Source organism: Miniopterus schreibersii (genome assembly GCF_964146895.1).
Source record: "Miniopterus schreibersii genome assembly, chromosome: X".
Lineage (NCBI taxonomy): Eukaryota > Metazoa > Chordata > Mammalia > Chiroptera > Miniopteridae > Miniopterus > Miniopterus schreibersii.
In genome coordinates this window covers 99,697,225-99,716,997 of record NC_138104.1, presented here as the reverse complement: position 1 = coordinate 99,716,997, position 19,773 = coordinate 99,697,225, and the positions used below count along the sequence as shown (strand labels likewise).

General features: G+C 40.4%; 1 protein-coding gene across 1 annotated transcript in view; it reads right to left on the bottom strand.

Annotated features, from left to right (window-relative positions):
- ACE2 (angiotensin converting enzyme 2) overlaps positions 1-19,773 on the bottom strand; it is a 40,356-nt gene that overhangs the window by 1,233 nt on the left and 19,350 nt on the right. Inside the window, exons 8-17 of the mRNA XM_081126720.1 lie at positions 17,944-18,113; positions 15,154-15,380; positions 12,910-13,054; positions 10,303-10,401; positions 9,452-9,574; positions 8,872-9,041; positions 7,927-7,985; positions 5,321-5,421; positions 3,797-3,913; positions 1,734-1,928 (exon numbers count right to left, since the gene is read on the bottom strand). Coding sequence (XP_080982846.1) covers positions 1,734-1,928; positions 3,797-3,913; positions 5,321-5,421; positions 7,927-7,985; positions 8,872-9,041; positions 9,452-9,574; positions 10,303-10,401; positions 12,910-13,054; positions 15,154-15,380; positions 17,944-18,113 — 1,406 coding nt within the window. The remainder of the gene's footprint in view (positions 1-1,733; positions 1,929-3,796; positions 3,914-5,320; positions 5,422-7,926; positions 7,986-8,871; positions 9,042-9,451; positions 9,575-10,302; positions 10,402-12,909; positions 13,055-15,153; positions 15,381-17,943; positions 18,114-19,773) is intronic.

Sequence of the window (19,773 nt, the reverse complement as noted above, 5' to 3'; positions counted from 1 at the left end):
TCAGTTTGCCTGTTCAGGAAATGATGCAATTATGTGGAGACAATGAAATAATGCTGGCACATCACTGACAGTAAGTACCTAGCATATAATCCTCAATAAATATTAACCGCTACTGTTATTTTTAGGAACTCAGTAGTCATTTAGCAAATCATCTCATATTAAAGAGCTTCCCTGCTATATTAGCAATTTCCAAAGTATAAAGCTCAGGGTAGGGCGCTGGCCAGTCTGGCTCAGTTGTTAGAGTGTTGGCCCGCGGACTGCAGGGTCCTGGGTTCAGTTCTGGCCAAGGGCACGCGCCTCACTTGCAGGCTCCATCCCTGGCCCTGGTTGGGGCACGCAGGAGGCAACCAGTCCATGTTTCTCTCTCTCTCTCTCTCTCTCTCTCTCCCACTCTCTCTGAAAAGCAGTAGAAAAAGCATCCTCTGGATGATTTAAAAAAAAAAAAAAATCAGGGTAGGGCAGCTTTGCAGTATAACAACCAGCTTTGGAAACTGGGTATATATCCTAATCTGTTACTCATTAGCTGTGTAAACTTGAGAAAGTTACTTGGCTTTTCTGAATCTCAGTTTTACATATACATGGAAACAGTTACACATTTACATCACAGGCTTGCTGAAAACATTAATGTATGAAACTACTAAGCAGGGTGGCTGGTCTTATTTTTCTGTGCACCGTCTATTTACATAGTGTGTGGCATGAAGGAGGTGTCCCCCAATAATGTATTTAATGAATTAACTTTGGAATAGTATCTCATATGCAAATTTTTAGTATGTAGAAGAGTACTTCTCAAACTCTACTGTGCATACAAATTACCTGGGGGCATTTACTAAAATGAAGATTCTGATACAACAGGTCTCCAAGAAATTGATAATTTTGGTTAGCTTTATAAAGGGAACTTGGAGGCAAAGAGTGACAGAGACTTTAAGTATCCTTTTGTATTTTTAAAAATTTTAACCATGTGGATGTATTCTATTTGATACTTAATTCTTTAAATGCAGCTACTTTGGGGAACTAAAAAACTCTGTAGTGAAGAAAAATGAGCGAACTAGATTAATGCATGTAAAAATCCCATCATTAACATGTTTAAACAACCTGAAGCGTACATAGACTTCTATTAGGTGCTACAACATGTTATTAACCTTAATTACATAAGCTCAACAAAAGTAAATGATTTCTCAAGACCAGGAAAAAATCTAGTGGCAGAGCAAGACTATAAAGCAGGTATTCAGTGATTAAAATCCTCAGTGAACTTGGCTCTTCAACTCAAGAACTAATTAGCGGGTACCCGACCCATGAACTAAGAGGATGATAGTGAGTCTGCGCTACCCGAGGAGGAACGGAGATGATTAAAGAGTAGCTGTTCGAAGCAAACCTCCGAGCTCATTCCTGAATGTTGCACAGTTCAAACCTATCACAAATCCAGCCTCTAGGGTCATGTCTCGACCGAGGGGGGCCTCATCAGTAAGGATAATCCCCTGAGCTAGCCCACAGCTAAACTTGCAGTGCCTCTTGGCAGCAGGAAAATTCTGCTGTGGCCGGGATGGAGTTGGCCAGGGCCTGCTGGTGAACCCCAGGCTGGACCTCTGCTGTGTGGCAGGCCTTGCTAGGAAGGTGAAGCGCTGACGAAACGTGGCAATCATCCTGTACAACCTACCACTTACTGCAAAGTTTCCAATTAATTTTCCCTCAACTTTTCTGTTTTAGGATAGGTAAGTCTAAGAAAGGTCACTTACTTCTTTCGGTCTCTGATTCCTGTGAAGATGAGTGCAGCAATACCAATCACTACTACTCCCATCACGACCCCAAAAACAATCAGCCATATGGTGACAGGTGGCTGGTAAGGGGGTCCCAGTGTAGGCTGAATACCCAGAAACTCCAGGCTGTTGTCATCCAGGCGAAAAGCATCATTGATACGGCTCCGGGACATCCTATTCCCAAAAGCAAAACACTTAGGCAAAAAGGAACACTTAGGCGAAATAAAATGGTATGTAATTATTTACTCCTTATATCACTGCTCCTGAAAGGATTTGATAAAGCTTATCCTAAGCATGTACACCTTAAATAGCAATGAAATCAAAGCAGATCACCAAGTCCAAAGAAAGATATGAGTTTTAACAATTATGCACCTTTAATATCTTGCAACCTGGATTAGGTTTGGAAACAGCTTCACTGGATAATTGGTTGCAAGTGTGGAAACATGCAAATGGCTGGCATTTGTTCATTTGTGATGATTATGTTGCAAAGGCAAAGTTAGTATATTTAGCAAGAACTTCCCTTCTGTCAGGCTATGTCTACAATGACTTTATATCAAATAATGGAAAAGGGCAATTGACTACACCTCTTCTACAAATGAATTGGGTCCGGTACCCAGTTGTATTTTCCAAATAAAAGGTGTAGACATTTGGAAGCAGCACTGGGAAGGAACGCAGGAAAGGGGATGGGACATGGCTGAATTTTATACATAAAAAAGGGTGAAGATTATTTTTAAAACAAAACAAAAAATAGTGAAGTGGAGAATATTCTGGATCGAAAACCAAAGTGTCTGGCATCGCAGCCTCCTACCCTTGAGTATAGTGCAGGTCAGGACATCAGAGCCAACCCAGGGAAGAAAAGAGGTCAGAGCAGAATTTGTTACAAGGGTTGCCATGTAACCCTTGGCAGCCTTAGCCTGAAGGTGTCTCAAGTTCTTCTGGAGACAGGAAGTGGGAGGTCCCCTGCGGCTCGCAGGAGGGCTGGGCTCTTTCATGATGATCTCAGCAGCACTTTTCCCCCAAACCGAGACAAGTCATTTGGAGGCAATCAGTGAGTCTCTGGGTGGGATTAGGTTGTACACCCACCTTAGCCAGATTTTCTAGGCACGGACACTGCCCAGCAGGTCTTAGTTCTGCTTCCAAAGATGAAAAGCAGCTCCAGAGGGCCACCTAGCGAGTTTCCCCCTAGCAGGGTATCCTAAGCTTTTTAATATACAAGGGGAACCATCTACATCTACCCATTGAAACAGCTCAGGCAAATTGGGCAAGCTGTGCCTTCTAAATACTCACTGCCCACAGCGAGTCCCTCTCCACGTGTGGAGGCTAACCAATGTCTAAGGAAACCTATGCTTGCCTACTTTGTTTTAGACTTCAGTTAGTCAAATGAATCCTACATCAAAGTCCCCGTAGCAAATGATGGCAATACCTATGTCCCTTCCGCACTTAAACCATTTTCCATGAGTGATGGCCAGGCTTTCTTCAGCCAGTACCTGCTGCCTTCGCCTTAGAGAATTCTCAGGCCACAAGATTCTGCCCTGCTTGCTGGCTAGAAATTCTGGGGAATTCATATCATCTGCAAGCAGTTCTCAACCAATGACTGATGGGAGGTGGCGAATAAATACCCCAGCTCTGCTGGGACAATTTAGGTGCATATTCTACACAGTCTCCCAGAATACCTCAGCAAAATGGAGCTCTAGTTGCCCATGGTGGTAACTTGCTCCATAACATGTGATGTGTTATCTTCCTTGCATTCTCTGTCTCCTGTCCACATTTCTCTACCAGTGCTTTTTGAGACCACCTCCCAAATAAACTACTCACACTCAAATCCTTGTCTAAGGGCCTGCATCTGGAGGAACTGAAATCAAGACAATTCCCTTGCTATGAGATCCTTCTGGAATAAAAATCCAAGTTTTTAAGATGAGGTAAAACATGTAAATGACTCAGACCAGTGCCAGGAACACAGTAAGAGCACACTCAATATTAGTTATGGTTGTTGTTGCATTTGTTAACCCCCTCAACCTCATAGTTTGAAAGTAAAATATCACCTGATGGCATCTTCAACTTCACTTCTAGGAATGAGGTCAGACACATTTTTAGGTGAAGTCACAATGAACTTGAAGGAGATTCTTGGTTCCTTATCAGTCACCCGCACGTCCTCTGCCCTGTGGAGAAACAAAAGAAACATCTTCTTTTGTAGCACAGAGAACACAATGAATAGAATGAAGACTTCACTGGTGAAAAGCAGATTAGCAGAGGACCACAGGGTTAAGCAGAGAAATATGGGTCAGGGCAAACAATGGAAGGATGTAATTGTCCAGAGAGCTTAACACTGCCCCAAGCACATGAGCTCAGCTCCATAAGCTGTGATAGCTTGTCTCGGCTCTATTTGTTCTGCCACCATATAAAAAACACATTTTCTTCAATGATAGAAAAATTCAAACTAAAAGCACCAGAAGAATCAGTGAAGAATCACTGATGACTTGGGATTGTGATAAACAATATGGTGGGCAGCGACGGCTTAGTAGCATGGACAGAGGTGGTGTGTTTGCATCCTGCAACCTTGCCCCACTCAGCAGACCTGTCAGGTTAACCCATGGGTGTGGGTAAGGGGTGAGGTTTCCAGTACAGTGTGGTGAGACTGTGCTCTCACAGCTGCCAGAACGATCCTACTAAAATCTAAGGCAGATCATGTGGCTCATAGCCCTTCTCAGTCGGAATAAAAGCCAAAGTCCTTGGAATGGCTTGTGAGGCCCACATGAACTTTCCTCTCCCCTTCCAACCCCCACGTCCCAGTACGGCCCTGACCACAGTGCCTTCTACTCGTCTTCTGTTAGCTCACTCTGCTCCAGCCACACTGGACTCCTTGCTGTTCCTTCAACAGGTGAAGGATACCCATTCCTCAGGCTCTTTCCACCTGCAATTTTCCCTGGCTGAAACGTTTTCCCCCATTGTCTGCATTACTGGCTCTCTCTCCTGCTTCAGTTATTTGCTCAAATATTAATGAGGTTTTTTCTGATCATTTTAGTTAAAATTGAACTCTCTCTCTCTTTCTCTCTCTACACACACACACACACAGCCCCACACACACACACCAGCACTCCCTAGCTCCTTTCCTGTTGTATTTTTCTCCCTACACTTATTACCATCTAATTCTGCTTTATTTCACTTATATATTTTGTTGATTGTCTATAAAACACAAACATATCTATTAGAATACAGGCTCAGTGAAGGAAGGTTTCTGCCTTTTTCTTTTGGTGTTGAAGGTGGATAAGAGCATTTGGGGGAGGGAAGGGGAGAGGAAAAAAGAAGAGAGGAGGGAAAGGGAGGGGATGGGAAAGGAGAGGAGAGGACTTTTAATAAGAACAATGCTCTTGCAATCTACAAATCAAATAAGTCACAATCATCCCTAATTAGAGTGGCCTGCACTCTAGGATATAAAAGAAGTTTAAAAGTTATTGGAAGGGTTTTTTTAATTTCACTTGATTAAACGGTGAAGCATAATATCTTCTCAGACCCAAGAATAAGAAGTACTGGTTGGAATAACTTGAAAATACAGCAAATCAACTCACGTAAAAAGAATCGTCTGGTTTTTCACTTTGGAAAAATATGCCCTCATGGCATATGCAACTGATGACTGGAACAAGTACAGTTCATTATCATTCCATTCATACTGCAAATTCAAAAGAAAAACAATGCTCAGTAGTGATCACAGGATACACGCAAGGCTTGATAGCCCGCAAGCATTAGTTTTAAATTTTCTAATATTCCCAAGATTCTTGTTATTCATGATGTCAGTGACCTTTCAGTTGAGTGCATCATCACCATCTGGAATCCTTGCTGAACCGCTGCACACGGAGCCCCCCGGAGTTGCAGCTCTAACCAGTTCCCAGGCGGCACTGCCGCTGCTCAGACAACCCACTTTCAGAACCACTGGGTCCACTGATTCTTTACCTTGAGTTTCATGTAACATGAAATAAGCACTCTGAAGGCAGCCTTTTAGAAGGGAGCCACGGAAGTTATAGGTTTTGGTTACAATGTCCATATATTGGAGACAAATATGCCGAGTCTTTACTATTTTATATAGTAAGTTATCAAATATGTATAGTGTAAAAGAAAAAAAAACGAGGTTCAAAGGAAAAAATAATTTTGTGAACAAGGTAATTTGTTTGTTCTTGTTTTTCAGTGCTAAACAAATGTGTATTTTCATAGTCTATGAAAAACTAGTTAAAACAGAAAAAAAGCATTCACTCTTTCCTCCAGTAGTTGGCAGTAGAGATTAATGAATGGCACAAATTTTGGATCTCGCCTTTCTCTTTTAAGAAAAACAAAAGATTTCACAAAGAATTGTTACATTAGTTTCAGCTTGATATCAATCAGGTTCTGGAAAAAGTTGCTTTAATAGTATTAATATTATTAATATTTACTACTAATAATATTCTGGTTACTATTTCCATATTTTTTTAAATTTTCTTTATGGTCGAAAGTATTACAGATGTCCCCCTTTTCCCCCCATTGACACTCTCCACCCCACTCCCGCCCCCTCCCCAGGCCTTCACTGCACTATTCTCTGTGTCATGGGTTAAGCATACATGCATATAAGTTCTTTGGTATATAGGATGAGTTCTCAAAAGATCCAACTGAACTTTGCCATAAAATAGCTTGAACTGGACAGACATTGTAGCCCTGATGTGTAGTAGATGTGCTAGAAGTATGGTTCTGGTCTCATTAGAGGAGGCTTTTGCTCAGTGAATCAGCCTCAGAATGTTCAAACCATCTGAAGACTACTTACCAATCCCTCACTGCATGGAAAGAGCACATGGGACAAATGTTTAAAAAAAAAGAAGAAGAAGAAGAAGAAGATAATTGAAAAGGAACCTGATCTGCTGGAAACTTTAAAGTGATTAAAATTTATTAGGTCAAGGGAGAGCTAATAATGAGAGACAGAGAAAGAATCCCAGAGACACTTAATGATTGTTAAGAAATAGGAAGTTGATCTTTTAGGGTTTGAAAGTGATGCATCTCCATCTTCATTATTTCTTTTTTAAATGTTCATTTTTACTCCTACTATGTTACTTATATTTGGATGTCTTATTTATGAAAATTACACTACAACTAATGTGGAGTTGTGGATAATATTTAACCTCCCAGGCAAAGTAAGGGGATAGAAATGTAATCTTTGGATCTATCCAGTGAAAATAACAATTTACTACAGCAATTTGGACTGTTTTATCCAATAGTCCCAGATTGTCCTCTAATCCTACAGAGTCTTCAGGGTGCCATTCCCCCACCCAGGCCTTTGATCCCCACCTGCCTGAGACAACATTCTCCTCTTTCCCAACCAAAGCCACTACTTCTTCAGACTAGATAACCTGACACAGGTGTTGAGAAGAAAACACTAGCTGATTAAAATAACTCACAAGAGGGTGTAAGTAATATGCTTTTCTGTAAAACATTTTGTTATTCGCAAAATGCACCTCTACATCAGTGGTTCTCCAACTTCGCTGTAATCAAAATCACTTCAAAACACTTGATGCCCAACTCTTGATGCCACACCCCAGAGCAATTAAGTCAGAATCTCTGCAAGTGGGACTCAAGCATTAATAGTTTCAAAACATCCCATCTGACTCCAATGTGCAGCCAGGTTTGAGAAAGTGTTCTAAATCAGCACGTCCCTGTCTTTATTGTGTATACGAATGACCTAGGGACTTGTTCAAATGTAGGTTCTGATGAGGCAGATCCATGGCTGGGGCCTAAGATTCTGCATTTTTAATAAGCTTCCAGGATATAGATGATTGACTAAAACAAAACAAAGCAAAGCTCCCTACATTACTTCTAAAAACAATCTCTCAAAATATAACCATGTTCTCCTCCTCAAATACAAGTAATGGTGATAAAAGTCAATTGTAAGGGTGGGTATTTGATATTTTTTTGGATATTTTCTCATTGGTCTTCATAACACCTTCAGAGTAACAAGGAAAGAGTAGACATAGTCAATCCAATAAGGAATGTGTTACTGAAAGTAAACAAAAGCCAAAGGGCAGAATCTGGGACTTGTAGTTCCTAAGAGAACCATGTGAGCTCTCATCAAGTAGTTGACTGCACTGGAATGGGCTTATTGTGTCCTACTTAAGGGGGTGCACTGAAAAGTCATGGGCGCACTGCCCAGAATACTCACTGCTTTGTCTCCAAGAGCTGATTTTAGGCTTATCCTCACTTTGATGCTTTGATCAGCATCTGATTAAAGAGAAATCACAGACTGTTGTTACAATGATAGATTAACCATGTGTGTTTCTTTCCTTCCCCTCCGAACATCCCACTAAAATGATAGTAAAGGAATTTTTAAAAAGATAGAAACACACTTCTGGAAAATGAGAAGTGATGGAGGAGTGGTAAGCGCTTTCTCAAGGGTCAGGAAGCCATGGCCTGATGTGTACACAGAGGCAGTGCAGACCTCAAAAGTCCCAGAGAATCCCAGAGAGGCTTGGGATTCAGGTACAGCCCAGGGCTGGAGAGAAGATACCAATTATTCCAATATATCTATTCTTTCCAATTTCATCCCTTTGCTGCTTTTCTGGGTTGAATCCACTGCTTCCTGGATTTTATGTCTTCTTTCTTGAATTAACTCTTTTTTCTGACAATTACTTTTATATTTATAAACAATTTGTTTATATTGTTATTTCTTTGTTGGTCAGTTTTAGACATGCACTTCTGCCTACTCTTTCACCTTCCACAAAATAAAGGATATAAAATAGGATATTACTTGGCTCTGCAGACATAACGATGTAAATATTGATAATTTCTTTACTAAAAATCATTATTAAGCTTTATTGTCTTTGAAGAACAGGATAGATTACAGTGGGTTGGGGGCTATTATACTCTTTTATTTTAAATATCAAGCTAACAAACCAGGAGGGGGGTAGTTTTCCCTGTACATAGTATGTACTCAAGAAAGAGTTTCCTCCCCAATAAAATGGCAGTTGCCACCATAGCAGTAAGAAGCAGGGTCTGCATGGAGTAAGAACATACTCTGCTGTGTCACAGCCCCATGAGACTGGGGCCAGAGAAGACTAGGAGGAGCAGAGAGAGAGCGATTTGATATGTGCCTACTCAATGAACTCACATGGACTCCAGTCAGAGCGCCATCCCACAGAATCCCCGTTCTGTTTTTTCAGCCAGGTAAACAAAGGCTCGAAGTAGTTGAGCAGTGGTTTTGCATCCATTTTCTTTGTTCCTACAATCTTCTCCAGTGCTGAGGTCCAGGGTTCTGATTTTCCAAGTTTCAGCATTTGGCTACATGAAAAAAAGGGTGGGGTAAGTTCAGGGCCTTTTGAGGGATTTCAATTGTACATATATTTACATGTATGATCTATGGTTTCTCCTCTTTGGCTTAGGTAAGTTTGCTCCTGGCAGATAAGAAAATAAGGCATGTTAATGGATGTATTCATCCTTCAATCTCTTCTCCCTTCCAATTACTACAAAGGGAACTCTGTAGTAATGACTTGGAGGAAGGACGTGGCTTGTTCAGGCATCACATGGTCTAGGTCCCTGAGTGACCACAAAATAAACATTTAATTAGTGGGTGAGGACATTCTGAGGTGAAAATTTTTCTTTTTAGAAGAAAGAAATCAAATTTAAACCTAGGCATTGAAATGAGTAATTTTGGATAGTAGGAGAGGTTCAACATTTTGAACATTTCTTACAGCAGCTTATTCCCAGCATCCATGGAATTTGAGATATCACATTTATGCAGGGGACCTTCATGTTTAGCTGTTTGACAGAGGGCTTCTTGAAACTGGAATTCAAAAATGGTCCTTGTGAAATAACTGTAAAAGAGACCAAGAAACAAAACAAGCAGGCCCATGTTTAGTTACTGTGGTAGAGTCATAGATTGAGGCATATATTTAAATTCTGAGGCCCTAGTAATCAAAGAGATACTCATCAAACCTCTTTCTCCAGAAAGATCCAAACATGAACCCTTACAGACTCATCATAACCTACTTGCATTTCTGTATCAGCTGATAAAAAAGGCAATATTGTTTTGTTAAATGTTAGCTCACATTTGTATTGTGCTTTACAGACTAATAGCCCTTTCAAATAAATGTTACCAATCAATCCTTATGGCAGGTCAATAATATTATCTCCTATGTACAAATAAAGAAACTGAGGCTCAGCAAATTCAAGATCTGGGGCTAACAGGTGAAGAACATAGGTTTTTGCACTGCATGTTACAAATGGTCTTTCTATTACAATCACTCTGAACTCTGCCAGTAACAAGAAGGCAAACAAAAATACTTGTTTGTTTTTATCTCAAGGATACTATAAATTCCTTGATGGAAGAGAAAAGATCTCACACCATTTTATATAACCCAATAAGTTGTGTTGAGTTAAATGGAATGGAAATTGATCATCTATTTTGAGGTATTAGGGGGGATGTGGGTGGAGACAGAAAGAGAAATTCTAGCCATCGCTTCATAGATCCCTATTTCTCTGCCATTAGTACAGCTGTCCACAGACCCTACAAGTTAAACAGTGAGAAGAAACTGTAATTTACCGGATGAATGAGTAATCATTAGCAACATGGAAGAGAGATGCAGGGTCACAGTATGTTTCATCATGCGGCACAGGTTCCACCACCCCGACTATATCTCGCCTTTGGGGAAAAAAGAAGATACATTAGCTGTGGGCCACTCACCATGAGAAGGTACAGTTAGTGCCATTTCATCAGCCAGTGTATTTATACTAGAATTGGTTGTCAGGTGAAATAGAAACAGTGCCAAAAATGACAGACTACAGCCCATTATGTGGTTATCTCTTTCTTTTTCACTTTAGCCAGACTATACCATTAGAAAATAATTGTGTCTTCAAAACACCACTTTAATAAAGTGCATTGCATGGTCAAAAACAGAGTGAAAGTCCTAATAATTCCTCTCTGGCACCACAGTTTATGTGCACACAGAATTTTGTAAAATTGAGATCTTACTTATTCCTCAAGGCTAGCTCAAATGTCCCCATCTTTGAGGCCTGCCCCTGTTCCCACCCACCTGGCAACACAGTGAACCTCTCCAGCACCCTTAGCCTTCTCTAGCTGTGCCTCCTTTGCCATTTCTCTCTCCATTTTATAATTATTCACATACAGCTCCTTCTTCCCCTGGAGACTGCAACTCCTAGAGGGCAGGGCTGTGTCTTGGTCATCTCTATAGCTGCAGTGTCAAACATAGTGTCTAATGCTAAGGAAGGACATCATGTGTATTTCTTCAATGAACGGAGTAATTAATGCATGAATGAACCATTTTAAGGGTTTGATTCCATGTACCTTTAGAAACAAACTAAAAGGAGTCAATGGGGAAAAAGGGGGACATCTGTAATACTTTCAACAATAAAGATAAATTTTTAAAGAAGAAATAAACAACAAGGAATAAAAAAAATAATTCATTTAGAAAAAAATAGGGCAATCATGCATTTGGCATTATTTAAACTTAATACATTTGTCCTATCTGATTGTGGGATCATTATAAACACAATTTCAGTAATACTCAAATGCTAGAAATCCCAAGTTGAATTTATGTTAACAAAGACAATTTTGGCAGAAAAGTGGCACTGACTTAAACTTATAGATATGGGGCTGAATCATACATAGGTAGATCTTCTCTACAAAAAGGAAAAATAAAAACAAAAAAGACATCGATAGGAGTCTCACTAATAGATAGTGGAGAAAATATTTCCCTTCCTTCTTTCCTTCCTTCTTTCCTTCCTTCCTTTCCTCTTTCCTTCCTTTTGCCCCTCTGCCCTGCCTTCCTTCCCGTCTTCTTTTGTAATCTTTCATCTAAAACCCATTTATTTCATATCGGGATGTGTCAGGTGCTGTGTAAGGCACTGAGAAACAGTGACAAATAATGTAGTGCTGAAACTATTGAAAGGGATCATCATCTGTTGCCCAAACATGCCAGGCTCTCTCTAGCTTGGAATTCTCTCTATTCCCCTCTACATGCACCTGGTTAACTCCCACACCTTTCTTGGAGCTCAGCTTGGAAGCTTCTCTTCATCTGACCCATTAGACTGGGCCTTGGATCTCCACTTGGCTGCTTGTGGATCCCTATTCCTTCCCATCACAACACAACATATTGCAGTGGTTTCATTTTCCACATCTCTCCATAGACTAAAGTTCTTTGAAGTCAAGGATAAAATCTGAAATGGTCAGCATTAGATCCCCAGGGCTTTGCCTAAAATGTGCAATCAATATTTCTGTTTAAAAGAATAAATTCCATGAATAAATTGATCACTTCCTAAATAATATCACAGTTTAATGGGTGACCAAACACTTAACAAGACAGTGTGAGAAGTTGTATCAACTGATTCTGCTTGGGTGGAGGAAAGAGCCAAAAAAATGTTATCTGAGGAGAGAGCACCCAAATAAAGACGTTAAAAAAAATGGAAGCAGCCTGGCCGGTGTGGCTCATCGGTTGAGCATCAACTTATGATCCAGGAGATCGAGGTTCAGTCCCTAGTCAGGGCACATACCAGGGTCGTGGGCTCCATCCCCAGTGGGGGGCATGCAGGAGGCAGCCAATCAATGACTCTCTCATCATTGATGTTTCTATCTCTCTCTCTTACTCTCCCTTCCTCTCTCTGAAATCAACAAAGACATTTATAAAAAGAAAAAAAGAAGAAAAAAAAACCAAGCCCCCTCCGTCCCCGCGAAAACAATGGAAGCGATTTATACGTGTTGTTAGTGGTGGTGATGGTGGTGATGGTGATGGTTGTGCTGTGCTGTGTGTGTGTGTGTGTGTGTGTGTGTGTGTGTGTATTGTGTCTGGTAATGGCATTTCCCTAGCCTAAATGCACTTCTCTCTCATTTTCACGTGTTTGGACCCACCTCAGCAGATCTCAAGATTTAACTGTTGAAATCCAACTTGTTTTTACTATAAAGAATTCTCTGAGAACCCCAATCCTGGTTGTTTTAGACTGGGTTACCACGGAAGCAGACAAGGGCCTGAGAAATGACCCCAGGAAACATTGGCAAAAGAACGAGGGAGTGAGCCAGGGAAAGAAAAGCAACCCTTAAAAGATGTCTTATCAAGCAAACTACCAGCCAAACACTTTCAAGTAAACAGCAAACTCCTGAGAGCCCGTTTCGCCGACTGCATATTCATGGACTTACTTCATCTCCCACCACTTTTTCATCCACTGCTCCTTAGGAATTTCACCCCTGAAGACCATCCACCTCCACTTTTCTAACATGTAAGTGAACGGCAGGGTTCCAACAATAGTAAGGGCTTGTTTGAGTAGGAAGTTTATGTCTGTTTCTGAAAGTAAAATGGAAAGGATAAATATCAAAATGAGGATGACAGATGGTTTGTGATGGATAATTTCCTAATCTCGAAATACTCCCCAAGATATAGTTACTATAAAGATGATTACATGAGAAATAGTGACAGTGGACATAATAATATGTAAATATTCATTTTCTCAGCTAAGGTATTTGGAATAGAGTGAAGTCTTAGATAGAATCGATAAGATAAATCCACAAGTAACCCCAAATCCTCATTTTTTGTTAGTTTCAACTGCCTTTCTTAAATACCCCTTATAAGAGCTAATTGAAACTATATCATCTACTTTCCCAGTCATGCTGTTTATTTTTGTAAGTTCCACGAAGGCAGTGACTGGTGAGGCTTCATTCAAGACTGTATATCTAGCTTAGTGTCTGCCACATGATGCCCTCTGTTTTTGTTAAATAAACAAATAATAAACAGATGTGGCCAAAAGCCAGCAAACCAGGCAATAAAACAAACAAACAAACAAACAAACAAACAAGGACCTCCTTAGAGGAAACCATCTACTGAATAATCAGAAGTACAATGTGCTACAAATGTACTGACATTTTCCTTATCTGAGTTTAAAATGCTTTAAGAAATTATGTTATTTCATTTATCCTTTATTAGTGATGTAAAAAGGCAGTAGAACTCATTCCAGTGCACAAATGAAGCTCACTGAAATGTAACCAGGGGTATATTATCTATTCGGCATACCACTCTATCTCTAGTGTCTAGAAATATCTCTTGCACCTAGTATGTGCTCAATAAATATTTTTGGAAGAAGAAATGGAGAGAGAGAGAGGGAGAGAGGGAGAGAAGCAATGAAAGAACTTATTTGTTTAACATCATTCACCAGTCAGGGGCAGAGCCAAGAAAAGAAGAGGAGTTTTTCCAACCCGTGGTTTAACCGTGTTTAGCACTGTCTTTGTGATTCAACCACCTTTTCTTGCTGCCAGGGAATATTTCTTTTAATGATAAAACAAATAATTGTCTATTAATTCACTTGAGAATGATATTTTAAAATTAGGAAACAGGCGTGGTTATTGTGAACTCCCTTTCCTTTGTTGCTCCCTTCATGGGAGGATGTCTCTACTCGTCTCCTGCCCACTGGGTCTGCTTATGGTAACTTTTCAGACATAATGATGGCTTTACGCTGACCTACTCCCAGTCTCTCATGAGATCACTAAGGTCTCTAGAGCGAGAAATCAAGGCTAAGTGAATTGCCCACACAAGAATGGAGCTCATGACGACCTCATTGACCAAAACTTCCAGCCAGCGGAGCTGATGTTCATGTCTCAAATAACTAAAATGAGAGGACAGAAATACTTAAAAGAAAAGAACATATTTGGCTCTAAGTGTCTTTCTTCTACAAGGAAGAATCAAAAGCCATGGCATCCTCACTGAAGAATCTGGATCTTGTGAACATTTGTCCTGTTCTGTCAAGTCTAAGCCATCCAAAGATAAACAGGCAACCTCAAGCAAAGATGTTGAAAAATAGCATGGATCTGAAGGGATGTTACAGGAGCAAATGCATGCTTCCTGCAGTATCTTTTACTTTGCATAATATTATGGGAAAAGCTTTAGATTAGGGATCTGGTTCTGGTTTGGCTACGTTGCTTTTTTACCTTGGCCTGGTTACTTTTCCTCTCTTGTCTTCAGTTTGCTTCCTCTGCAAAATGTTTTTTAGAATTTGTTCCCTCTAACATTTTGGGAAGTTTTTACCTAGATCCAGAAGGATCTAGTCAGAAGTCTAACACTAATTAGCTAGGTAACCTTAGATAAGTCATTTCAGTTCTGTGGGCCTGTTTTAGCATCATTTTAAAAATCTCTTGTTAGGTGTTTCTTAGAGTCCCAAGACCATTGATTCAGTTACCTTCTCTTCTGCCCTCTTCAAACATACAAAATCACAAATTGGCATGTCATGATAAATACTTAATTTTTTTTTTTTACCAGTAGCAATTTCCAGTTACCCATAAATACCTTATGCTTTATGTGGCAAAAATTAAATGTATCCTATGCATGATAATAAATATCTTTCTCTATATTAGACTAAAGAATCCCCAAAACAAGTCATGAAAAAATGTCTGTACCATCGTCTTCAGAAAAATCATGCGACAGAAGACCCATGCCTTTCAGATGCTTAGGTGTAGCTACAGAAAGTGACATGACTTCCCCAACAGCTTCATGGAACCCTTCATTAGCTCCATTTCTTAGTAGGTAGGGTTGTGTGGAATATGCCATGTCATACTGGATGTGTCCCATCTCATGATGGGCTGTCAGGAAGTCGTCCATTGTCACCTTTGTGCACATCTTGATCCTGCACATAAATGGAGAAGATTAAAATTAAAATGAAACTCGTTGAATTTCATTTAATCATCACAGTAGAGTTGTATGGGAGTTTGGTAGCATGGATCATCTTTACAAGATTCATTCACCAATGAATCTTGGGGACCTACCTTTTAGGTCCTAGAAACTATAGTAGGTGCTAAATATAAAGTGATGGGCAGGGTTGAATCCTGTTCTCCTGCTCACAAGCTAACAGAAAGAAAAATAAGCAGGGTCTTCTACTACAAAAACTCTGAGACAAGTACTCTATAAGTGATCAGTAGGCATGCTTTGGACATAACAATGAGTGAATGTAGGCACGGTGTCCCAGATTTACTAAGGGCATAACTGAGGATGCAATAATCACACTGGACCTTGATCAGCATGCAGAAGTTTCCCAGGTAGACGGCAGGGAGGGACAAGAGGTTGACATTCCTGGAGGTGCTCAGTAAGAAAGGCTTAAGAAAAAAAAAAGTGCCATTTAGGACACTGCAAGCAATTTGGTATAGTCAAAATAGAGAAGTAGTTGGAGAAGGGGCTGGAAATTGACTGTTGGGAATAATTAGCCTGTGAGTCAGCGAGTGGATGTGGTGGCCCATGGAGCAGGTATAGGTAGAATGGCAAGAAAAGGAAGGCCAAAGACAAAGCCCTAGGAGGTCCCAGTATGTACAGAGTGGGGAGATAAAGATGGTTTGAAGGAGATGGAGAGAGAAGTCAAAGAAGTCCAGAAGAGGATGACAATGCAGAGGCCAATGAAAAATAGCATTTCAAAGACAACTTGTAAATGTTATCTAATGCCGCTGTGGCCCAATGAAATAAGGACTGCATTTGGCAATTAGGTAGTGGTCCTTTTCAACTTGGCAAGAGCAATTTTATTCAGGTGAACGTAGGGGGTCATATTTCAGTAGGGTCTCAAATTAATTTTCTTACCCCTCTGACCATATCATCTCCCTGATGAATATCTTTTGGACTCCCCACTGCTTAAGAATAAACTCAACCTTCTTTATACACCTCAACATGACTTGCTTTTCTAACCTGGTTTTTCTCCATTCTCTTTTGAAACAATGATAAGAATAGCTACTATATATATAATGTCTACTAATATGTAAGACCCTGTGCCAGGAAACTTCCATATACTTATTTTTAAGCCTCACTCTAGTACTGGAGTCAGTAAAATATGGCCTGGGGCTGACCACCTGTTTTGATAAGTAAGACTTTATTGGCACAGTCACACCAATTTGTTTATGTGTTATCTAGGGCTGTTGCAACAGAGACCTGTAAAACCCTAACTATTTACTATCTTAGCCTTTACAGGAAAGGATTGTCAACTGCTACTCTAGTGGATGCTGCTGGGGTCCTGCCCAGATCTACTTTACCAGGCACACCCACCCATCTCCTAGCTGCCTGAGGCATAGCCTTGAAAGGCCAATTGTTGCTCCCTTCTTCACTGGCTTTGGCTGCACGTGAGGTGCCTCCACCGGGAGGTTATGCCCCGTGCACACACTCAGGCAGTCCACAGTCAGTGAGTGACTGACATGGGAGTACAGATTTGTCCATTACATACACCTTGTCTCAGGGCGTGACCAACTCAGGTACAAATCATGCTGCAGAGAGCCCTGTGGGATGAGGCTGAGGCCCGCCCCCAGCTGAGACCACATCCTTACTCAGCTCCTTCCGCAGCCCCACCTGCCTGCCTTCATTCTCCTTTGCCTGAGAGCTCTCCCTCAACACAGAGCTTGCACAAGAATCTCCATCTCAACCTAGGGGATCCAACCTAAGACACTCACAAAGCTGCAAATTGAGAATTACTATTCCATTTTATACATAAGAAAGCTGAAGCGCAAGAAGGTTGACGAGTCATTAAGTGGCCCCTGGCATTCGAAAGGCTGTGCTCATTATGCCCTAGCGCAGACCATTCCCCACAGGCCCTTTATTCTAGCCTAGTCTAATTTGGCTGCCATATCCTGCCTCTCTGCCTTTAATCCTACTCTTCTGGCAGCCTAGTGGACTCCTCCCAGCTCTGTCTGTCCGAACCCTTCTTGTCTTTTAAGCACAATTCAAATGCCACCTGAAAAGTCCTGTCCGATCCTACCTGCTGTTTCTGGTGTGGTCAGTTCTCTTCCAATTCCCCCATTGAGTATTCTGTTTCTCTTATGACATGCACCACTTTCTTTTAGCCCAGCTTATTTACTCACCTGTCCTGTCTCACTCGTGTGGAGGGGAGGATCAATGCCTGATTCACATATCCGCCTTCCACAAATCTTAGCACCCAAACTTTCCTAATGAGGGCACCACTATGCCCATGACCATGCAACTCTAATGGGTGCATATTATTTCAAATGAGGCAAATCATCTAAAGGTTCAAGTTAGGGCCTGCTGACAATCCCCTTTTCCTGGGAAAATCCAGATGTACTCTCATGGACTCGCAGCCTTCGTTAAAGGGAAGTTCATTCATGTTTTCTGTGCTCAGAGAAGCACAGAAGGGATCTAAACTCATCCTCTTCTGTGCCTCCATTGTCTCCCATTTTGGTATCAGCTGTTATCAGCCTCCCTACCTGAAGTCACCTTTCCCCAGGTCCCAAGCTGTGGGGTGGCAGACTACTTTCCGACCATCGCCTGGCTCAGTTAGCATGGAGTTATTCCAGAATCCTTCAGTCATATTAGGAAGGCCAACAGACACATAAAACTTCTCAGCTTCTTTGAATATCTTCTCTGCACTCCAGGACTGGAGGGGAAAAAAGAATAGCATTTAATTCTAGCATTAAAACAATAGCATTCTTTCTGTTGGATATGCACATAGGTATAAACTTTCTGGATGGTAATTTTGGTGAAATGTGTAATCCTGTCTCTAGAGAACTAACCTAGGAACTTCTCAGAAATTAGGTCAAAGAATTAAATTTAAAATTATTTTCTGATTATTATTGTTTTAAATTGAAATATATTTTACATATAACATTGTGTAAATTTAAGGTGTACAACATGTAAAATGATTTTTAATAAGGAAAAAGTAGAAGCAACTACTAAAATGGTTAAATAAATATGATGACTTTGCAAAAATGGAAGGTATAATAAATTAGTAAGAATATGTAAACCACTTATATAGTATATAATCTTGATGAGGAAATGCACAAAAATATTCACAGACTGGATGACATTATGTGTGATGTATTTTCGTCTTTATTCTTTATATTCCAAGCATAACATAAACAACAATGGCCTCTTTCCTAAAAACTATTTAACTCAAGCCAACAATCATTGATTGAGCTCCTTCAAGGAATAAGACCCTGGTATTAGGCTCAGTGGAAGACATAAACATTTAGGTGGGCATGAAGTCATAGGCTTTTGGAGCCAAAAAGGCCTACATGTGACTCAGTAGCAAATGCGTAGTTGGGCCTTGGCTTATAGTCTGTATGGGAATCCAAAGTTCAGAATATTCTGGAACCAGACAGAGGCAGCAGTAGTCTCCCATCCAGCAAACTCTTCTGGGAACCAGTTTCCCTAGAGCTGACTTTTCTTTGGAGATAAGGCCCACATCAAGCAAACTAAGTTTGTGTAATTGGCAGATACTTCATGAATCACTTCTAGTAATACAGAAAACTTCCTCTGATCTCCAAGACCAGCCAAGTCTGGTTTTTCTCCTATGTCAGCCCTGGGGATATTAAACAGGATATGACACTATGGCTTTTTTAAATTATTGACCTATAAAGGCTTAATGTCAGGCAATATTGGTTTTTAGTATGGCATTCTTGAGCAGAATGAATGTATACCAAAACAGTGTAGACTAGTAAGAACAGTTAATATCTGATCATTAAAAATTGAATGAATAGAAAATAACACTGGAAATATTAGGAGCTCTGAGTTCAAACTTTAGTTGCCACTGACTGTCTTTGTGACTTGGGCAAGTCATTTACCTCAGCCTCAGTTTTCTGACCTATAACATGGAACTATCACAATACCTGTCTTGATAGTCTCATAGGTTTACTGTAAAGATAACATTAGGAGATATGGAGGGTGTAAAAACACTAGATAGGTTAAGGGGGGACATAAAGGTAGGCCTCTGCTGCTGCTCAACTACAAAATAGGGTTAGAACAGCCGCAGGAGTCTGGGGACCCTTACAGCTTCATGTTTTTATTCAGCTGTGGAGTTTTCCCAGGAGTATGTTATGTATGTGAAGATGTTCATTGCATTGCTGCTTATAGATTTAAAACTATTAACAAGCCAAAAAAGTCCAGCAATGCTAAAATGTAAATTATGGTATAACTATCTGAAGAAATTTTATACAGCCAATAGAAGTATGACTATGAATTTTTCCCAAAAATATAGACTAGTATCTGAATTTAATAATATATTATAATGTCACCAATGGAAGAGAACACAAAGAATT